Source organism: Ranitomeya imitator, chromosome 1, assembly GCF_032444005.1.
Source record: "Ranitomeya imitator isolate aRanImi1 chromosome 1, aRanImi1.pri, whole genome shotgun sequence".
Classification (NCBI taxonomy): domain Eukaryota; kingdom Metazoa; phylum Chordata; class Amphibia; order Anura; family Dendrobatidae; genus Ranitomeya; species Ranitomeya imitator.
The window spans coordinates 723229435-723252841 of record NC_091282.1 but is presented as its reverse complement, the minus strand read 5'-3'; the positions used below and the strand labels follow the sequence as shown (position 1 = coordinate 723252841).

At 46.8% G+C, this 23407-nt stretch overlaps 1 protein-coding gene across 1 annotated transcript in view; it reads right to left on the bottom strand.

Moving 5' to 3' along the window:
- Positions 1–23407, bottom strand: part of EHD4 (EH domain containing 4) — an 86111-nt gene that overhangs the window by 37907 nt on the left and 24797 nt on the right. Inside the window, exon 3 of the mRNA XM_069732519.1 lies at positions 23051–23148. Coding sequence (XP_069588620.1) covers positions 23051–23148 — 98 coding nt within the window. The remainder of the gene's footprint in view (positions 1–23050; positions 23149–23407) is intronic.

Genomic DNA, 23407 nt, shown 5'->3' with positions numbered 1-23407 from the left:
GACTCTACATGCCTGGTTCCCACCGTGAAGCATGGAGGAGGAGGAGGTGTAATGGTGTGGGGGTGCTTTCCTGGTGACACTGTTGGGGATTTATTCAAAATTGAAGGCATACTGAACCAGCATGGCTACCACAGCATCTTGCAGCGGCATACTATTCCATCCGGTTTGCGTTTAGTTGGACCATCATTTATTTTTCAACAGGACAATGACCCCAAATACGCCTCCAGGCTGTGTAAGGGCTATTTGACCAAGAAGGAGAGTGATTAGGTGCTACACCAGATGACCTGGCCTCCATAGTCACCAGACCTGAACCCAATCGAGATGGTTTGGGGTGAGCTGAACCGCAGAGTGAAGGCAAAAGGGCCAACAAGTGCTAAGCATCTCTGGGAACGCCTTCAAGATTGTTGGAAGACCATTTCCGGTGATTACCTCTTGAAGCTCATCAAGAGAATGCCAAGAGTGTGCAAAGCAGTCATCAAAGCAAAAGGTGGCTAGTCTGAAGAACCTAGAATATAAGATATATTTTCAGTTGTTTTACACTGTTGTTTTAAGTATATAATTCCACATGTGTTAATTCATAGTTTTGATGCCTTCAGTGTAAATTTACAATTTTCAAAGTCATTAAAATACAGAAAAATCTTTAAATGAGAAGGTGTGTCCAAACTTTTGCTCTGTACTGTATGTACATGAAGCTGGGAGTTACAACATATGTCATAGACTGCCCTCTACTAGTTGTAACATCAATTTATACTATAGTGCTGCCCTCAAATAAAAAATCCCAAATATCACCTGACTTGCTGCCTGCCTCTGTCTTTTCTGCTGCAGTGATGACATGTCAGGTGAGAATTGCTTTACTCAACTCTAGCAAGGTATTTAAAAGGTGAATGTACCATTTTAACGCACATACAGAACATTTTTACAAGCCTGGAAAATTCCTTTAACCAAAGACAACTAGAGAATTTCAAATACAGAAACTACAGTGTTTATCTTAGAGGAGGAACCAACCCCAAAGCTGGGGAGACGCAGTAGTCACCAGGGCTGTGGAGTCGGAGTCGTGGAGTCGGAGTTAGTTTTGGTTGGAGTCGGAGTCGGTAGAAATCTACCGACTCCAGCTTTAAAAAAATGTATTAATATTTGTTGTGGCTGTTTTGCCGCAACCAATCAGCGACTTGGATTTCCATGACAGACAGAGGCCACGACCAATGAATATCTGTGACAGACAGACAGACGGAAGTGACCCTTAGACAATTATATAGTAGATCATTGGGAGGTTTCTTCAATAAAATTCAATGTATACTCTAACGGGTGATTACTTTTTTTAGACTGACTGTCATTTGCACCGACCATTTAGGAAAATCCAAGAAAAATATAATTTGCATAATAATTTGGAACATGGTGTATATGACCGCTCCTCTGAGGGAGAGGGGATGGAATAGCCTGATGGTGTCGGCCTGAAAAGAAGGGAATAAGAGTGATGGAACTGGGGGATGACCTGGAATGTGCATTGTGGCGACAGGAGTATGCTATCTCAACCCCGAAGTCTGTTCGTGGATCTTTGGGAAAGGGAAAAATATACGTTGCCATGAGAAATAACCAGGGCTGTGGAGTCGGAGTTAGTTTTGGTTGGAGTCGGAGTCGGTAGAAATGTACCGACTCCAGCTTTAAAAAAAATGTATTAATATTTCATAATTGAACTTTAACATTTATAAAATTCATATGAATCAAATATATATGTTCTATCAAACTATGAACAACAGTGACAAGAAGTTCTGCTGGAGATAGAGACATTTCTAAAGGTACCGTTACACTAAACGATTTACCAACGATGACGACCAGCGATACGACCTGGCCGTGATCGTTGGTAAGTCGTTGTGTGGTCGCTGGAGAGCTGTCACATAGACAGCTCTCCAGCGACCAACGACGCCGAAGTCCCCGGGTAACCAGGGTAAACATCGGGTTACTAAGCGCAGGGCCGCTCTTAGTAACCCGATGTTTACCCTGGTTACCATTGTAAATGCAAAAAAAAAAAAAAAAAAAAAAAAACAACCAGTACATACTTACATTCCGGTGTCTGTCACGTCCCCCGCCGTCAGCTTCCCTTACTGACTGTGTCAGCGCCGGCCGGCCATAAAGCAGAGCACAGCGGTGACGTCATGACGTCACCGCTGTGCTCTGCTTTACGGCCGGTGCTGACACAATCAGTACGGGAAGCTGACGGCGGGGGACGTGACAGACACCAGAATGTGAGTATGTAGTGTTTTTTTTTTTTACATTTACAATGGTAACCAGGGTAAACATCGGGTTACTAAGCGCGGCCCTGCGCTTAGTAACCCGATGTTTACCCTAGTTACAAGTGAACACATCGCTGGATCGGCGTCACACACGCCGATCCAGCGATGACAGCGGGTGATCCAGCGACGAAATAAAGTTCTAGCCTTCTAGCTCCGACCAGCGATGTCACAGCAGGATCCTGATCGATAATGCTTGCGTGTCAAACACATTGTTTTTAGGAAAAACAATTGTCATTTGGATTGTGAATGCAGAATTAAAAACCTGAGAATGTCAAAGAAGCGTCACATTAAATCAGCTGTATTTGAACATTTCACCATCACTCAAGATAGAAAACATTATGTCTGTCAGTGTATGACAAATGATCCAGACGAAAACAAATGTTGTGAAGCCAAGATCAGTGCATATTCAGGCAAAGATAAAAATGCTCCTACCAGAGCTTCTAATCTAAAGAGACATTTACAGCGCTTTCATCCAGAAGTACTGAAAGCAGTGGATGAGAAACACTGCATCCAAACCAATGAACCGGTGCCCAGCTCTTCAAGCCAAACAAAGGAGCAGAGAACTTTGCAGCCATCAGTTGCAAGATATTTGGTCAGTGACAAAGTTTTCTGTGACAATGACAGTAGATACATTTAAAAAACAGATCATAGAGCTTGTTGTAAAGGATAGTGTGCCTATTTCATTATTTTCACGACCAGCTTTTATGTGTCTGAATGGGGAAATGGGCCGCAAGCTTGGTTTTCCTCTGGAGAGAGAGAGAGTATTAGAAAATTAGTAATCGAAGAAGCTTTTAAACAAAAGGAAGAACTTAAACTCTCAAGGGACGCTTTCTTTTCTTAAAATGGATGCCTGCACACGTCACAGAGTGAACTATTTTGCCATCAATGTCCGATTTGTTTGTGACAAAAATGAAATAGTTACCAAGACATTGGCAGTAAAAGACACCAAAGCTCATCACACCAGTGAGTTTCTCCAGGTCTTGGTGGAAAAAGTTCTGCAAGACTATGAACTTAAAAAAGAGCAAGTTCTTTCTGTCGTAACTGACAATGCTTCAAATATGATAAGTACTATTAAGCTAATGAATGAGCGTAATGATGGTGACCAGCAGCTAGAAGAACATTCTGGGTCCACAGACACAGAAATGTTTGAAATAGAGGAACACAGTATTGTAACTGAGGAGCAAACTGAAGTTGCTTCAGATGAACAGCAACATGATAGTTTAGATCAGGGCTCCCCAACCTGTAGCTCGGGAGCCACATGTGGCTCGCAGCCCCATGAATTGTGGCTCGCAGCCCCATGAATTGTGGCTCACGACTGTCTGCCAGCTTGATGCATTAGGTCCAGGTCTAGCAAACGGGTATAAAGAGAACATCTCAAAATGGTGAATTTTGTGAGTAGCCCTGCACAGAATTGCAGATCTGGATGCACATTTACTGGTCTTAGGGGTTTAGAGATGTTTTAGGTATGGTACGCTGGAGGTTTGTACTACCTGTTAGAAGAGGTGCTCAAAGCTGGATGTGACAGTGTGTTGGGAGAATACCCCTGGATCTCAGTGTACTGCTCTGGAGTGGTTTCTGTGGAAAAGCTTTGGTTATCATTATACCTGTAATGGGGGCTTTAGTTGACACTACTTTGGAGGTGGGAGCGGGATGTGGCTCGCGACCCTCTCTCAGTGCTGAATGTGGCTCGTGACCCTCTCTCTAAGCTAAATATGGCTCTCAAGGTGAGAAAGGTTGGGGACCACTGGTTTAGATGATCTTGTTGAAACTGTGTCAATACGTTCTTTCATTCATCACATGCGCTGTGTTGTGCATACACTACAGCTGGCTATAAGAGACAGTCTGCAAGAAGGACATGCTGCTGCACTGATTGGCAAGGTGAGAAAATTGGCTACTTTTGCCAGAACCCCTAAAGTTGACTCAATTTTGAAGAGACGTGCTGGAAAAGGGGCAATTATTGATCAAGCCACACCCACACTATGGGGCAATACTTGATGATTCAGTGCTTGGTTGAACTGAAAACCTTTCTTGTAGACATGGCTAACCCTCAACTCACGCTAAATGAAAGTCAGTGGAATCAGGTGACTGAGCTGGAAAAATTGCTAGAGCACCCATTTACAGTGACTAAAAAATTACAAGCAGAGGACTTAACTCCAGGTATTTTCTTAAAGGAGTGGAAGAACCTGATGTTTCGCGTGTCCCAAAGAGGAGGGTTAATTGCAAGTGGCATTGCTACATCAATGAAACAGAGAGAGGAGCCACTATTACAAAATAACATTCTTTTGGCAGCTGTTTATGTAGACCCAATGCATCGGATTCTTCTCGATGATCAACAGCTAACTAAAGGAAAAGAAGCTCTGTTTGAAATAGCAGAAAGGATGAAAGGGTTGCAGAACAGTCAGGAGGAACAAGAAGAATTTGGTCGTCCTGCCACATCTTCACCCTCATCAACTGATGAAGAATTTAATTTTGAAAAATATTTGGATCACAAGGACCGTGCAAAGCATTCCCGCATAGAAGAGTCATCCCAATCAAAGAACACAGCCAGTACATTTCAGCAGAATTTTTCATGTGCACTAAAAGAAATTGAGAAATTTGACCGTTCATCAAAAATAACAGTGCAACAAGCGATTCCTCTGTATCCTATACATATATGCTAGCCACCTTAGGGAGAGACCCAAGTTGGGCTAAATGTAGCGGGACGAAAGAGACCGAAAAGCCCTCTACTTAACGGAAATACATAGTGGATGCTTTCCTGAAACGGAAAGTACTTGCAAGCAGCATAATACAAAGAATAGCAGGTTAACCCAGAATCCTTTGCAGTAGGCGGAGCTATGCAAATTATCTCTTTCCACCCCAGTCTAATCCACAGCGCTTGGAACCGCCAAGCGTGCAATGCTGCGGATTAGTTTATAAATTTACACAGCCAACCAATTCCTACCTGTGGACACGTGTTTCGGGCTTTAGGCCCTCATCAGACTGGGGTGGAAAGAGATAATTTGCATAGCTCCGCCTACTGCAAAGGATTCTGTGTTAACCTGCTATTCTTTGTATTATGCTGCTTGCAAGTACTTTCCGTTTCAGGAAAGCATCCACTATGTATTTCCTCTGTATCCTGACATTGTCAGAGATGTTGCCCGAGTGGTTACTGCTTTGCCACCAACCCAAGTTAGTATAGAGAGGTTGTTCTCTGCTCTCAAAATAATTAGATCAGATTTGAGGGCATCCATGAAGGAGGATCTGACAGAGGCAATACTTTTTCTGAGGACAAATTTATAGATTTCTTCTTATTAACGGCATAACAGTGTTTATTGCATATTTACTTACAAGAGTTTAGAAAAGTTTATAAAAGTTATTTGCTATATTCTAATTGCATTCTAATATATATAGTTTTTGCTCTGAGTGGTCTGATTACTTATATGATGGTGAGAAACTGAATAAGCACGATGTTAATATTTTACAACAGTAAATTTATTGTTACGAATTGGACATTTATGGAGTCTGAGTCGGAACCTGATAAAATCCAGGAGTCACAAGTGTGGCTTACCGACTCCACAGCCCTGGTAGTCACGACATATCATTCCCCATACCAATCTGCAGTAATACTCATACCTTTTAACCCCTTCCCGACCTTTGACGCCACGTAGGCGTCATGAAAGTCGGTGTCAATCTGACCCATGACGCCTATGTGGTGTCATGGAAAGATCGCGTCCCTGCAGATCGGGTGAAAGAGTTAACTCCAATGTCATCCGATCTGCAGGGACATGGGGAGTGGTGGTACAGCCCAGGGGGGGTGAAGCCCCCCCCCCCTCCCCGTGGCTACAATCGCTCTGATTGGCTGTTGAAAGTGAAACTGCCAATCAGAGAGATTTGTAATATTTCACCTATGAAAACTGGTGAAATATTACATTCCAGCCATGGCCGATGCTGCAATATCATCGGCTATGGCTGGAGACACTGGTCTGCCCCCTCCCCCCCACCCCATCGATCGCCCCCCCCCCCAGTCCTCCGATCAGTCCCGTAGACTGCTCCGCTCAGCTCCCCTCTGTCCTCCTGTCCGCTCCCCCCGTGCTCCAATCCAACCCCCCGTGCTCCAATCCAACCCCCCGTGCTCCAATCCACCTCCCCGCGCTCCAATCCACCTCCCCCCCATGCTCCGATCCACCCCCCCTTGCTCCTCCCCACCCCATCATAGTTACCGAGCCTCCCGGGGTCCGTCCGTCTTCTCCATAGGCGCCGCCATCTTCCAAAATGGCGGGCGCATGCGCAGTGCGCCCGCCGAATCTGCCGGCAGGCAGATTCGTTCCAGTGTGCATTTTGATCACTGTGATAAAACCTATCACAGTGATCAAAATAAAAAAAAAAAAATAGTAAATGAGCCCCCCGCTTTGTCACCCCCATAGGTAGGGACATTCATAAAATAAAGAAATTTTTTTTCCCACTAAGGTTGGGGTTAGGGTTAGGGTTTCGGTATGTGCACACGTATTCTGGTCCTCTGCGGATTTTTCCGCTGCGGATTTCATAAATCCGCAGTGCTAAACCGCTGCGGATTTATGGCGGATTTACCGCGTTTTTTCTGCGCATTTCACTGCGGTTTTACAACTGCGATTTTCTATTGGAGCAGTTGTAAAACCGCTGCGGAATCCGCAGAAAGAAGTGACGTGCTGCGGAAAGTAAACCGCTGCGTTTCCGTGCAGTTTTTCTGCAGCATGTGTACAGCGATTTTTGTTTCCCATAGGTTTACGTTGAACTGTAAACTCATGGGAAACTGCTGCGGATCCGCAGCGTGTGCACATACCTTTAGAATTAGGCTATGTGCACACGGTGCGGATTTGGCTGCGGATCCGCAGTGGATTCGCCGCTGCGGATTCGCGGCAGTGTTCCATCAGGTTTACAAACCTATGGAAAACCAAATCCGCTGTGCCCATGGTGCGGAAAATACTGTGCGGAAACGCTGCGTTGTATTTTCCGCAGCATGTCAATTCTTTGTGCGGATTCCGCAGCGTTTTACACCTGTTCCTCAATAGGAATCCGCATGTGAAATCAGCACAAAAAACACTAGAAATCCGCGGTAAATCCGCAGGTAAAATGCAGTGCCCTTTACCCACGGATTTTTCAAAAATGGTGCTGAAAAATCTCACACGAATCCGCAACGTGGGCACATAGCCTCAAGGTACCTTCACACATAACGATATTGTTAACGATATCGTTGCATTTTGTGACGTAGCAACGATATCGTTAATTAAATCGTTATGTGTGACAGCGACCAACGATCAGGCCCCTGCTGGGAGATCGTTGGTCGCTGAACAAAGTCCAGAACTTTATTTCGTCGCTGGATCTCCCGCGGACATCGCTGGATCGGCGTGTGTGACACCGATCCAGCGATGTCTTCACTGGTAACCAGGGTAAACATCGGGTAACTAAGCGCAGGGCCGCGCTTAGTAACCCGATGTTTACCCTGGTTACCATCCTAAAAGTAAAAAAACAAACAGTACATACTTACCTACCGCTGTCTGCCCCCGGCGCTGTGCTCTGCTCTCCTCCTGCACTGGCTGTGAGCTTCGGTCAGCCGGAAAGCAGAGCGGTGACGTCACCGCTCTGCTTTCCGGCCGCTGTGCTCACACAGACAGTACAGGAGGAGTGCAGAGCAGAGCGCCGGGGACAGACAGCGGTAGGTAAGTATGTACTGTTTGTTTTTTTTACTTTTAGGATGGTAACCAGGGTAAACATCGGGTTACTAAGCGCGGCCCTGCACTTAGTTACCCGATGTTTACCCTGGTTACCGGCATCGTTGGTCGCTGGAGAGCGGTCTGTGTGACAGCTCTCCAGCGACGCTGCAGCGATCCGGATCGTTGTCGGTATCGCTGCAGCGTCGCTTAATGTGAAGGGGCCTTTAGGGTTAGGGTTGGAATTAGGGTTGTGATTAGGGTTATGGCTACACTTGGGATAAGGGTTAGGGGTGTGTTGGGGTTAGTGTTGGAGTTAGAATTGAGTGGTTTCCACTGTTTAGGCACATCAGGGGTCTCCAAACGCAACATGGCGCCACCATTGATTCCAGCCAGTCTTGTATTCAAAAAGTCAAATGGTGCTCCCTCACTTCCGAGCCCCAACGTGTGCCCAGTGTGCCCCAACAGTGGTTTACCCCCACATACGGGGTACCAGCATACTCAGGACAAACTACGCAACAATTACTGGGGTCCAATTTCTCCTGTTACCCTTGTGAAAATAAAAAATTGCTTGCTAAAACATAATTTTTGAGGAAAGAAAACGTATTTATTATTTTCACGGCTCTGCGTTATAAACTTCTGTGAAGCACTTGGGGGTTCAAAGTGCTCACCACATAACTAGATAAGTTCCTTTCGGGGTCTAGTTTCCAAAATGGGGTCACTTGTGGGGGGTTTCTACTGTTTAGTTACATCAGGGGCTCTGCAAACGCAACGTGACGCCCGCAGAGCATTCCATTAAAGTCTGCATTTCAAAACGTCACTACTTCACTTCCGAGCCCCGGCATGTGCCCAAACAGTGGTTTACCCCCACATATGGGGTATCAGCGTACTCAGGAGAAACTGGACAACAACTTCTGGGGCCAAATTTCTCCTGTTACCCTTGGGAAAATAAAAAATTGCGGGCTAAAAAATCATTTTTGAGAAAAGAAATGTTGTTTTTTTTTTCATGGCTCTGCGTTATAAACTTCTGTGAAGCACTTGGGGGTTCAAAGTGCTCACCACATGATTGGAGCCAATTTTCCATTTAAAAAGCCAAATGGTGTGCCTTCCCTTCCGAGCCCTGCCGTGCGCCCAAACAGTGGTTTACCCACACATATGGGGTATCAGCGTACTCAGGACAAACTGGACAACAATATTTGGGGTCCAATTTCTCCTATTACCCTTGGCAAAATAGGAAATTCCAGGCTAAAAAATCATTTTTGAGGAAAGAAAAATTATTTTTTATTTTCATGGCTCTGCGTTATAAACTTCTGTGAAGCACCTGGGGGTTTAAAGTGCCTACTATGCATCTAGATAAGTTTCTTGGGGCGTCTAGTTTCCAAAATGGGGTCACTTGTGGGGGAGCTCCAATTTTTAGGCACAAGGGGGCTCTCCAAACGTGACATGGTGTCCGCTAAAGAGTGGAGCCAATTTTTCATTCAAAAAGTCAAATGGCGCTCCTTCCCTTCCAAGCATTGCCGTGCGCCCAAACAGTGGTTTACCCGCACATATGAGGTATCAGCTCACTCAGGACAAATTGGACAACAACTTTCGTGGTTCAGTTTCTCCTTTTACCATTGGGAAAATAAAAAAATTGTTGCTAAAAGATCATTTTTGTGACAAAAAAGTTAAATGTTCATTTTTTCCTTCCATGTTGCTTCTGCTGCGGAGAAGCACCTGAAGGGTTAATAAACTTCTGGAATGTGGTTTTGTGCACCTTGAGGGGTGCAGTTTTTAGAATGGTGTCACTTTTGGGTATTTTCAGCCATATAGACCCCTCAAACTGACTTCAAATGTGAAGTGGTCCCTAAAAAAAAATGGTTTTGTAAATTTCGTTGTAAAAATGAGAAATCGCTGGTCAAATTTTAACCCTTATAACTTCCTAACAAAAAAAATTTTTGTTTCCAAAATTGTGCTGATGTAAAGTACATATGTGGGAAATGTTATTTATAAACTATTTTGTGTCACATAACTCTCTGGTTTAACAGAATAAAAATTCAAAATGTGAAAATTGCGAAATTTTCAAAATTTTCGCCAAATTTCCGTTTTTATCACAAATAAACGCAGAATTTATTGACCTAAATTTACCACTAACATGAAGCCCAATATGTCACGAAAAAACAATCTCAGAACCGCTAGGATCCGTTGAAGCGTTCCTGAGTTATTACCTCATAAAGGGACACTGGTCAGAATTGCAAAAAACGGCCAGGTCATTAAGGTCAAAATAGGCTGGGTCATGAAGGGGTTAAAAAATTAGGTCAGGATCATGATAAATGTATGGACTAAAACCCCAAGCATCTAATTTCTGTGTAGGGGAACGTGTAGCTTTGGAAGAACATTTAGGCTATGTGCACACGTTGCAGATTATTTGCGGTTTTCTAGAGTTTTTGCGCTATAAAAACGCTATAAAACCGCAAATAATCTGCATACATTAAGCATTCTATCATTTTTAATGAAATCCGCAATTTCTGTGCACATGATGTGCGTTTTTCCGCATGAAAAACGCATTGCTGAAAAATAATGAACCTGCTCATTAATTTTGCGTTTTTTTCGCGGTTTTCCCACTGTCTAATGAATTGGGAAATGTCCGGAAAAAACCGCGCAAAAAACGCGTCAAAACCGCGCAAAAAACCGCATGCGGATTTCATGCGGAAATCTGCCAGAAATGTCCGGATTTTCACAGGAATTTTCTGCATGAATTCCTGAACGTGTGCACATAGCCTTAGTCTATTCCTGTCATCAAAATGCCAGACCCCACATCACAACCGAGATGGGACCTAGTTTGGTCACGTTAATTAACGTTTGTTTAATGACTTATCCAGCAACATTTTGCAGTTTCCATTACAAATGTAAATCAAGACACATATGAACAAAGTTTTCATGTAAAAATTAAGTACCGTATATAATAAAATAAAGTAAATACCGGTAATAAAAAAAAAAAAGTACATTCAATAAAAAAGTTAGATAATAAAAAAAGCTATATCTACTATATATTTGTCTAAGGGTCACTTCCGTCTGTCCTTCTGTCTGTCTTTCTGTCATGGTTATTCATTCGCTGATTGGTCTCGGCAGCTGCCTGTCATGGCTGCCGCGACGGCCACAGTCTGAAAGAAAATGGCCGCTCCTTCCTCCCCACAGTCAGTGCCCGGCGTCCGCATACTCCCCTCCGGTCAGTGCTCACACAGGGTTAATGGCAGCGTTGACCGCGGTGTAACGCACTCGGTTAACGCTGCTATTAACCCTGTGTGACCAACTTTTTACTATTCATACTGCCTATGCAGCATGAATAGTAAAAATATCTAATGTTAAAAATAATAAAAAAAATAAAAAATAGTTACATACTCACCCTCCGGTGGCCCCCCGGGATCAGAAACCGGCCTTTCCCGCTCCGCGCGACGCCCCGGTGACCGCTGCATGCATTGCGGTCTCGCGAGATGACTTACAGTCTCGCGAGACCGCTACGTCATCATCTCGTGAGACCGCAATGCAATCTTCAGACCGGAGCGCGCGACAAGCATCGGGAACCGGACGCTTCGATCCGGAGGCTCCAGGAGGTATGTAACTATTTTTTATTTTAACCCCTTCATGACCTTGGGATTTTTCGTTTTTCCGTGTTCGTTTTTCACTCCCCTCCTTCCCAGAGCCATAACTTTTTTATTTTTCCGTCAATTTGGCCATGTGAGGGCTTATTTTTTTGCAGGACGAGTTGTACTTTTGAACGACATCATTGGTTTTAGCATGTCGTGTACTAGAAAACGGGAAAAAAAATTCCAAATGCGGTGAAATTGCAAAAAAAGTGCAATCCCACACTTGTTTTTTGTTTGGCTTTTTTGCTAGGTTCACTAAATGCTAAAACTGACCTGCCATTATGATTCTCCAGGTCAGTATGAGTTCATAGACACCTAACATGACTAGGTTATTTTTTACCTAAGTGGTGAAAAAAAAATCCAAACTTTGCTAAAAAAAAAAAAAAAAAAAAAAAAAAATTGCGCCATTTTCCGATACTCGTAGCGTCTCCATTTTTCGTGATCTGGTGTCGGTTGAGGGCTTATTTTTTGCGTGCCGAGCTGGCGTTTTTAATGATAGCATTTTGGTGCAGATACGTTCTTTTGATCGCCCGTTATTGCATTTTAATGCAATGTCGCGGCGACCTAAAAAACGTAATTCTGGCGTTTCGAATTTTTTTTCTCGCTACGCCGTTTAGCGATCAGGTTAATGCTTTTTTTTAATTGATAGATCGGGCGATTCTGAGCGCGGCGATACCAAATATGTGTAGATTTGATTTTTTTTATTGATTTATTTTGATTGGGGCGAAAGGGGGGTGATTTAAACTGTTATATTTTTTTTATTTTTTTCACATTTTTTTAAACTTTTTTTTTTTTTTACTTTTGCCATGCTTCAATAGCCTCCATGGGAGGCTAGAAGCAGGCACAGCACGATCGGCTCTGCTACATAGCAGCGATCTGCTGATCGCTGCTATGTAGCAGAAATGGAGGTGTGCTGTGAGCGCCGACCACAGGGTGGCGCTCACAGCCACCGGTCGTCAGTAACCATAGAGGTCTCTAGGACCTCTATGGTTACAATTCTGAAGCATCGCCGACCCCCGATCATGTGACGGGGGTCGGCGATGACGTCATTTCCGGCCGCCCGGCCGGAAGCGGTAGTTAAATGCCGCTGTCTGCGTTTGACAGTGGCATTTAACTAGTTAATAGGTGCGGGCAGATCGCGATTCTGCCCACGCCTATTACGGGCACATGTCAGCTGTTCAAAACAGCTGACATGTCCCGGCTTTGATGCGGGCTCACCGCGGAGCCCTGCATCAAAGCAGGGGATCTGACCTCGGACGTACTATCCCGTCCGAGGTCAGATAGGGGTTAATTCTTTTTTTTTCTTTTTTTTTTTTTACAGGGATATGGTGCATACTACGTGGCTCTGTGCTGTATACTACGTGGCTGGGCAATATACTACGTGGCTGGGCAATATACTACGTGGCTGGGCAATATACTACGTGGCTGGGCAATATACTACGTGGCTGGGCAATATACTACGTGGCTGGGCAATATACTACGTGGCTGGGCAATATACTACGTGGCTGGGCAATATACTACGTGGCTGGGCAATATACTACGTGGCTGGGCAATATACTACGTGGCTGGGCAATATACTACGTGGCTGGGCAATATACTACGTGGCTGGGCAATATACTACGTGGCTGGGCAATATACTACGTGGCCATACATATTCTAGAATACCCAATGCGTTAGAATCGGGCCACCATCTAGTCTACTATATAATTGTCTAAGGGACACTTCCATTTGTCCCGGATATTCATTGGTCGCGGCCTCTGTCTGTCATGGAAATCCAAATCGCTGATTGGTCGTGGGCGTTTTGCCACGACCAATCAGCGACTGGCGCAGTCCGATGGCAAAATGGCAGCTCCTTCCTCCCCGTAGTCAGTGCCCGCTCCATACTCCCCTCCAGTCAGCCCTCACACAGGGTTAATGGCAGCGTTAATGAACTGTGTTATGCCGCGGTGTAACGCACTCCATTAACGCAGCTATTAACCCTGTGTGACCAACTTTTTACTATTGATGGTGCGTATGCAGCATCAATAGTAAAAAGATCTAATGTTACAAATAATAATTTAAAATAAAAAACGTTACTCTCACCCTCCGACGTGCGCGATGTCCTCAGCAGTGCAAGCGGCAGGCTCCGGTGCCAAGGATGCTATGCGAGAAGGACCTTCCATGACGTCACGGTCATGTGACTGCGACATCATCACAGGTCTTGCGCTCATACCAACCCTGGGACCGGAAGCTGCCGCGTGCACACAGCCGCCAGGACTACAATGGGCCCTCGGAAGGTGAGTATATGTTTATTTTTTATTTTAAGTCTTTTTTTAACCTGTTACATACGTGGCTGGGCAGGCTACTACGTGACTGGGCAGGCTACTACGTTGACTGGGCAGGCTACTACGTTGACTGGGCAGGCTACTACGTTGACTGGGCAGGCTACTACGTTGACTGGGCAGGCTACTACGTTGACTGGGCAGGCTACTACGTTGACTGGGCAGGCTACTACGTTGACTGGGCAGGCTACTACGTGACTGGGCAGGCTACTACGTGACTGGGCAGGCTACTACGTGACTGGGCAGGCTACTACGTGACTGGGCAGGCTACTACGTGACTGGGCAGGCTACTACGTGACTGGGCAGGCTACTACGTGACTGGGCAGGCTACTACGTGACTGGGCAGGCTACTACGTGACTGGGCAGGCTACTACGTGACTGGGCAGGCTACTACGTGACTGGGCAGGCTACTACGTGACTGGGCAGGCTACTACGTGACTGGGCAGGCTACTACGTGACTGGGCAGGCTACTACGTGACTGGGCAGGCTACTACGTGACTGGGCAGGCTACTACGTGACTGGGCAGGCTACTACGTGACTGGGCAGGCTACTACGTGACTGGGCAGGCTACTACGTGACTGGGCAGGCTACTACGTGACTGGGCAGGCTACTACGTGACTGGGCAGGCTACTACGTGACTGGGCAGGCTACTACGTGACTGGGCAGGCTACTACGTGACTGGGCAGGCTACTACGTGACTGGGCAGGCTACTACGTGACTGGGCAGGCTACTACGTGACTGGGCAGGCTACTACGTGACTGGGCAGGCTACTACGTGACTGGGCAGGCTACTACGTGACTGGGCAGGCTACTACGTGACTGGGCAGGCTACTACGTGACTGGGCAGGCTACTACGTGACTGGGCAGGCTACTACGTGACTGGGCAGGCTACTACGTGACTGGGCAGGCTACTACGTGACTGGGCAGGCTACTACGTGACTGGGCAGGCTACTACGTGACTGGGCAGGCTACTACGTGACTGGGCAGGCTACTACGTGACTGGGCAGGCTACTACGTGACTGGGCAGGCTACTACGTGACTGGGCAGGCTACTACGTGACTGGGCAGGCTACTACGTGACTGGGCAGGCTACTACGTGACTGGGCAGGCTACTACGTGACTGGGCAGGCTACTACGTGACTGGGCAGGCTACTACGTGACTGGGCAGGCTACTACGTGACTGGGCAGGCTACTACGTGACTGGGCAGGCTACTACGTGACTGGGCAGGCTACTACGTGACTGGGCAGGCTACTACGTGACTGGGCAGGCTACTACGTGACTGGGCAGGCTACTACGTGACTGGGCAGGCTACTACGTGACTGGGCAGGCTACTACGTGACTGGGCAGGCTACTACGTGACTGGGCAGGCTACTACGTGACTGGGCAGGCTACTACGTGACTGGGCAGGCTACTACGTGACTGGGCAGGCTACTACGTGACTGGGCAGGCTACTACGTGACTGGGCAGGCTACTACGTGACTGGGCAGGCTACTACGTGACTGGGCAGGCTACTACGTGACTGGGCAGGCTACTACGTGACTGGGCAATCAAATCAGAAGAAATGAGGGCAGGTATGGACCGGGGCTTGAGAACCCGCTTCTTTCAATGACGTAGCAGAAAAGAAAGCCCACGACCAGACAGGCCGTTCTGGCATTTGCCATTGAATTGCCGGATGACTATTCCGGCCCGGAATGAGGGGATGAATGACCAAGTGCGGGGGGCTCCCTGTTGGAGGACCACGGCCTTGTCTCAAGGGAGGATTCCAACCCTCTGGAGGTGTCCAGGATCATCCTTAACCCCTTAGTGACAGAGCCAATTTGGTACTTAATGACCAGGCCAATTTTTGCAATTCTGACCACTGTCACTTTATGAGGTTATAACTCTGGAACGCTTCAACGGATCCCGCTGATTCTGAGATTGTTTTTTCGTGACATATTGTACTTCATGTTAGTGGTAACATTTCTTCGATATTACTTGCAATTATTTATGAAAAAAACGGAAATATGGCGAAAATTTTTTAAATTTTGCAGTTTTCAAACTTTGTATTTTTATGCCCTTAAATCAGAGAGATATGTCATAAAAAATAGTTAATAAATAACATTTCCCACATGTCTACTTTACATCAGCACAATTTTGGAAACAAAATTTTTTTTTGTTAGGGAGTTATAAGGGTTAAAAGTTGACCAGCAATTTCTCATTTTTACAACACCATTTTTTTTTAGGGACCACATCACATTTGAAGTCATTTTGAGGGGTCTATATGATAGAAAATAATGAAGTGTGACACCATTCTAAAAACTACACTCCTCAAGGTTCTCAAAACCACATTCAAGAAGTTTATTAACCCTTTACGTGCTTCACAGGAACTGAAACAATGTGGAAGGAAAAAATGAACATTTAACTTTTTTTTGCAAACATCTTAATTCAGAACCATTTTTTTTATTTTCACAAGTGTAAAAACAGAAATGTAACCATAAATTTTGTTATGCAATTTCTCCTGAATACGCCAATACCCCATATGTGGGGGTAAACCACTGTTAGGGCGCACCGCAGAACTTAGAAGAGAAGGAGTGCGTTTTACTTTTTCAATGTAGAATTGGCTGGAATTGAGATTGGACGCCATGTCGCGTTTGGAGAGCCCCTGATGTGCCTAAACAGTGGAAATCCCCCACAAGTGACACCATTTTGGAAACTAGACCCCTTAAGGAACTTATCTAGATGTGTGGCGAGCACTTTGAACCCCCATGTGCTTCACAGAAGTTTATAACGTAGAGCCGTGAAAAAAAAAATTTGCATTTTTTCTACAAAAATGATCTTTTTGCCCACAAATTTTTATTTTCACAAGGGTAACAGGAGAAATTAAACCACAAAAGTTGTTGTGCAATTTCTCCTGAGTACGTCGATACCCAATATGTGGGGGTAAACCACTGTTTGGGCGCACCGCAGAGCTTGGAAGAGAAAGAGTGCCGTTTTACTTTTTCAATGTAGAATTGGCTGGAATTGAGATCGGACGCCATGTCGCGTTTGGAGAGCCCCTGATGTGCCTAAACAGTAGAAATCCCCCACAAGTGACCCCATTTTGGAAACTAGACCCCCCATGGAACTTATCTAGATGTGTGGTGAGAACCTTGAATGCCCAAGTGCTTCACAGAAGTTTATAATGCAGAGCCGTGAAAATAAAAAAAAAATTTTTTTTCCACAAAAAAGATTTTTTAGCCACCAAATTTTTATTTTCACAAGGGTAACAAGAGAAACTGGACCCCAAAAGTTGTTGTCCAATTTGTCCTGAGTATGCTGGTACCCCATATGTGGGGGTAACCCACTGTTTGGGCGCACGGCAGAGCTCAGAAGGGAGGGAGCACCATTTGACTTTTTGAGCGCAAAATTGGCTGTCGTGTTTGGAGACCCCCTGATGTACCTAAACAGTGGAAACCCCCCAATTCTAGCTCCAACCCCAACCCCAACCCACCCCTAACCCTAATCCCAACCTCATCCATAATCCTAATCACTAACCCTAACCATAATCACAACCCTTACCCCAAAACAACCCTAATGTCAACCCTAACCATAACCCTAATCAAAACCCTAAATCCAACACACCCCTAATCCTAATCTCAACCCTAACCTCAAACCTAACCCTAACCCCAATACACCCCTAATCACAACCCTAACCTTAACCCTAATCCAAAACCTAACCCTAATCCCAAGCGTAACCCTAATGCCAACCCTAACCCTAATACGAACCCTAATCCAAACCCTAACCCTAATCCCAGCTCTAACCCTAACTTTAGCCCCAACCCTAGCCCTAACTTTAGCCCCAACCCTAACCCTAGCCCTAGGGCTACTTTCACACTTGCGTCGTTTGGCATTCCGTCGCAATCCGTCGTTTTGGACAAGAAACGGATCCTGCAAATGTGCCCGCAGGATGCGTTTTTTGCCCATAGACTTGTATTGCCGACGGATCGTGACGGATGGCCACACGTCGCGTCCGTCGTGCACTGGATCAGTTGTGTTTTGGCAGAGCGTCGGCACAAAAAAACGTTCAATGAAACGTTTTTTTGTACGTCGCATCCGCCACTTCTGACCGCGCATGCGTGGCCGTAACTCCGCCCCCTCCTCCCCAGGACATAGATTGGGCAGCGGATGTGTTGAAAAACTACAGCTGCTGCCCACGTTGTGCACAATTTTCACAACGTGCGTCGGTATGTCGGGCCGACGCATTGCGACGGCCCCGTACCGACGTAAGTGTGAAAGAAGCCTAACCCTAAGTTTAGCCCCAACCCTAACCCTAAATTTAGCCCCAACCCTAACCCTAAATTTAGCCCCAACCCTAGCCCTACCCCTAACCTAACCCTACCCCTAACCTAACCCTACCCCTAACCCTAACCTAACCCTACCCCTAACCCTACCCCTAACCTAACCCTAACCCTACCCCTACCCCTAACCTAACCCTAACCCTACCCCTAACCCTAACCTAACCCTAACCCTACCCCTAACCTAACCCTAACCTAACCCTACCCCTAATTTTAGCCCCAACTGCTGTTCTCCTGCCGGCCGGCAGATGGAGACAGATGGCGGGCGCACTGGGCATGCGTCCACCATGTTCTGCTGCCGGCGGCCAGGAGGAGCAGCAAGAGGATCCAGGGACCTAGGTGAGTATGCTAGGGTCCCCGAATCCCCCTATTTCTCTGTCCTCTGATGTGCGATCACATCAGAGGACAGAGAATTACACTTTACTTTTTTTTTTTTTTTTTTGCGGTCGCCGGTAAACAGTTAATTACCGGCGATCGCAAAACAGGGGTCGGTAATACCGACCCCGATTGTGCTCTTTGGGGTCTCGGCTACCCCCGGCAGCCGAGACCCCAAAGATTCTCCCGGTGCCGGCCGGCGGGCGCACTGCGCATGCGCCCGCCATTTTGAAGATGGCGGCGCCCACCGGGAGACACGAGGAGCATCGGGGGAGCTAGGTGAGTATTGGGGGGCCACCTGGGACCCCTTTTCTCTGTCCTCCGATGTGCGATCACATCGGAGGACAGAGAAATTAAAAAGAGATCGCTTTTTTTTTTTTTGCGATCGCCGGTAAACGGTTGATTACTGGCGATCGCAAATGCGGGGTGGGTTAAAAACCCCCCGAATCATGTTCTCTGGGGTCTCGGCTACCCTCGGCAGCCGAGACCCCGGAGAAAATCGGCCTCTGGGGGGCGCTATGGACTTTTTCCACAGCGCCGTTAGTTAACGGCGCTGTGGTTTAAGTACCCTTAGCGGCCGCCGTTAAAAGGCGTATCGGCGGTCGCTAAGGGGTTAATAAGGATAGGTGCCGGGCTGGGAATGAGGAAGACCTGTCTAAGTCTATCCGCCAGCCCAGGTGAGGAAGGGTATCGTAAGTTATATATAGACGGGTTCAGCGTAATCCTGGAAGAACGGCTGGAGGACGACCAGATTGGGTGCGTGACCGTCCTCCCCTGAGTGCCAGAGGGACATGACCGCCACCATGATAATGGTGAACACTTTGGGAGCGGTAGCACAGCCGAAAGGCAAGGACGTGACTTGTGAAGGTACGCATCCCCAATGTCGATGGATGCCAGAAAACTCCACCTTTTTCCATTGAAGTGATGGAAGAGTGGAGGAACTCCATCTAAAGAAGGAGGAACTTTTTGAAGCTTGTTAGAAGTTAGAGGTCCAGGATCGGTCTTACTTTTCGGTCCTCTTTGTTGGAACCAAGATCCCTTAGATCTAGACTGTCCTGGACAATCCTTCCGCTGTTGGTTGGATCTATAGGACACTTGTGATCCTTCGTTCCTAGGTAGGGAACACCCCCAACTATTCACACCGAATAAGCGACCACTCTGTAAGGGTGTGATGTCAGAGGATTTTTTTTTTTGGGAGCGCAGAGTATGCCTCCGTTCTCAGATCCATAAAGCCCTTCCGAATTAAATGGCATTCGCTGCGGACAGCGCCGTGCAACTAGCCGCATTGAAAGAGCCTCCTGCTCACGAGATTTGATTGGTCAGCTGTACTGTCTCCGGAAAGAGAGAGAACTAATCTGAATCAAATAAATATAGACCAACACTGGAACCATTAGTAACAAGAGCAACACAGACTAAACACCCTGTGGTGGGGTGTATAGCACATTTACTCCTACGTGTTGCCGACACTGCCCCAAATCTTTTCTGTTACGGTGAAGCAAGGTAGCTAAGGTCTCCGGCCAGTAGACCATTGGTCTGGCAACCCGTGCGGGCTAAGGAAAGGTAAAAAACGCTGAACTTGATGCCGCAAAACAGAGCAAGTCATTGTCTGACAGTCCATGGTATTTTTAAAAAGATGATCTATCGGGCAGGGATACTGGTAGATATACCATAGAAGTTAAACTGCCAGGTAGCAAAGTGCGTGGCTGCATCCGCCAGGTGAGGAAAACAAGCCATCTCCTGAGTAGCTGCCGTCATTGAATGTGCAGAGATAAAAGGATGAACTCTCAATCCACCAACCCTTAACAGGGAGGTGGAGAGGAATCGTCTGCCACCACGCATCGTCCGTTAAATAGTGGCGATGCAGAGGGGAGCTGCTCGGACGTCAAATGGAGGGCATCTGTACATCCACCGAGTTCAAGTCCCAGGGAGGACCGGGTTGGCATTAGGCCCAGCTGTAGAAGAATATACGTGGAGGTGACACTCCATGTGCTCATTTGATGATGGTGTGAGGACATCAGTGTCCTTTGAAGGACCCGTCGCCTAGAGTACGCGTGGAAGCAACACTGCATGTGCTCATTTAATGATGTGAGGAGATCGGTGTCCTTTGAAGGACCCGTCGCCCAGAGTATACGAGGAGGCGACGCTCCATGTGCTCGTTCGCTCCATGTACTCATTTGATGATGGTGTGAGGAGATCGGTGTCCTTTGAAGGACCAGTCGCCCTTAAAAAACAATTAAGGCATGGCATCTGGTGTCGCTTGAAGAGGCTTCTGTTCCTAGAGCAAGACCATTTGCGATTGCTCATGGCAAGCCCGGAATCCTGGACTCCCATGCTGTATAAACACCAGTGTTTTCCACTGCGTTACTATGGTGCTCGCCAGTCAATCTCTTATCCAGACGCTCTGTCCCGGGAAAAGAAAAAAAAAAAAAAAGGGCAAATGCACTACTAGGGAGTTTATCTCCGTTTGGACAAAAACCTGCCTGATCTAGGGCAGAACCATAGTCCTTGTGAATCGACAGATTAGTTGATGGCCAAAATAGGCGTGAGGGAAAACAAGAAGCGAAGCTCCCAATTTCAAGACGCCTTTACGTTTAGAATACTTGTGGCCTTTGCTAACCGACGGCCCCCGTGTAGGAGAGGATCCATCTGTATTGGGCCTGCGAGCACTCCGAACCACAGCGGGTTCAAATAGGGGTACAATCTATTGGTCAGAGAAACCATGGATTGCGGCAGTGATGAACTCAGATGGAACTAGGTATTCTGGGGAAAAAATACCAGACCATGCTGGGGATGTGCATTTAAGACCAGGGAATGCTAGTCCTGTGCCTTTAAGACCAGTGAATGCTGGTCATGTACCCTTAAGACCAGGGGATGCTGGTCGTGTAACTTTAAGACCAGGGAATGCTGGTCATGAACGTATAAGACATGGGGTTGCTGGTCGGGAGCCTTTAATAGCTGTAGGACCAGGGAATACGGGGCATAGCGCTCATGCTGGTTGTGCGTTTATGCCGGTCGTGTGCCTTTAAGACTAGGTTTTGGGGGCCAGGGAATACTGCACGTATTGCGTACCTTTAAAACCAGCTTTATGGACATGGAGCGGCGTCTCCCTACCCGGGTCCTGAAACTCCGGCCAGCGTTGGATAAGATTCTCCAGCGCTGAACACCGCCGGGACCGATGCAGCAGCCGCTTCCGGGTGTACACAGCTCGTGTCCGGAAGCAGCAGGGGGATGGACATGGGCGCAGAGAATATGGTGTGCTCTCGTCCTGAGCGAGAAGCGCCAGAATAGGGGGGGCGGAGCCTTAACGCGTGGCCTAGCATGGGCGGAGACTCCGGATTGCGGCCTACACGAAGGCAAAGCCGGGGGATAAATATTTGGTGCAGGCTGGCGCCGAGCGAGAAAGAAGGGGAAAAGGAAAAAAGGGGGAAAACCGCCGCTTGCGCTGAGCCCTCCAGCCGCTCAAAACCCAGCAGTTACCTAGGAATCTGCCGCAAGGCAGAGTATGCAACTCTGTTCAGCAGGTCATTAAGAAGGGAATCTCTGCTGTCGCTGCGGTTTGAACGGTGCAGTGATAGAGAAAAAACCTCAATCCATGGTCCCTTTTGCACGGAGGAGGACAGGAACCGTCCGCCTCCTTGTACCATCCGCTTTTAATAGTGGTGGTGCAGTGGGGGCTGCTCGGACACCACGCTGGAAGGTGCCTCTGTACAGCCGAGGGTAAAACCTGGTGGGCAGGGCTGAATGTCCGGCAATAGGCCTGGCTGCAGAAGAGGATACTGGAGGTGACACTTCAGTGCTCGTCTGAAAAGGGAGAGGGGAGATCGGTGCCCTTGAAGGGGCCCGTCGCCCCTAGAATCAGCTCAGGCAGTGGCTTCCCACGTCGCAGGAGAGGATACGGAGAGGTAATACTCCCGTGCTCGCCTGTTGTTGGTTCGGGGAGATCGGAACATGAAAGAATCCGTCTCCCCATTCATCCGTTGTATAAGGTAAAAAGATAAAGGAGTTCTGGGTCTGAATAGCAGACCCGTCCGTGTGCCTCCTACGGACACCAAGCAAGAACTGGTTAGCTGAGAGCCAGCAGGAGGGTGTATACTGCAGGGGAGGAGCCAACTTTTCTTGTATCACTTAGTGTCAGCCTCCTAGTGGCAGCAGCATACACCCCACGGTCTGTGTCCCCCAATGAGGCGAAGGAGACAAGCTATATAATAAAAAGGTAAAATAATAATTTGGATAGTTTCAATCACATAGATCGCACCCCACCTCCCATAAAAAAAAAAATCATGTAAAACTGTACTTCTATCAAGAAAAAACAAAAACACAACACTACCAGACAGTAGGGTTGTCACGTGAAGTTACTGAAAAGAGAGTTAAATGCAAATATCAATGTGTTCATTCATTCAGGACAGCGACTTCCCACAGCTGTGCCATTCTCCACATGCAGTACATGAATATAACCAACCTCTACTGATACGCTGCTTCTCTCCAGACAGGATACCGGGGGAGTCTATTATACTGATGCTCTTGAGAACTTGATTGGGCAGTTGTGAGCACATGAACCTGAAACATAGCCAAAAAATATATATATATAGTTTTAGGCCAGCCATAGAGATTTTCTAAAGACATACACAAACATACAGAACTGTGCAAAAGTAGAAATAAAAATGTTGTAAAGTAGGAATGTCTTCAAAAAGAAAAAGTCTTTAGAAATACCCTGGTTTAGGGAAAGCGGGGAAAAAAAAGAGAAGTGCGGCGCTTCCTCTGAGCGCAATACGTTTTTACCAACAAGTTAAAAACATTTCTTTTATTTGTAGTTATG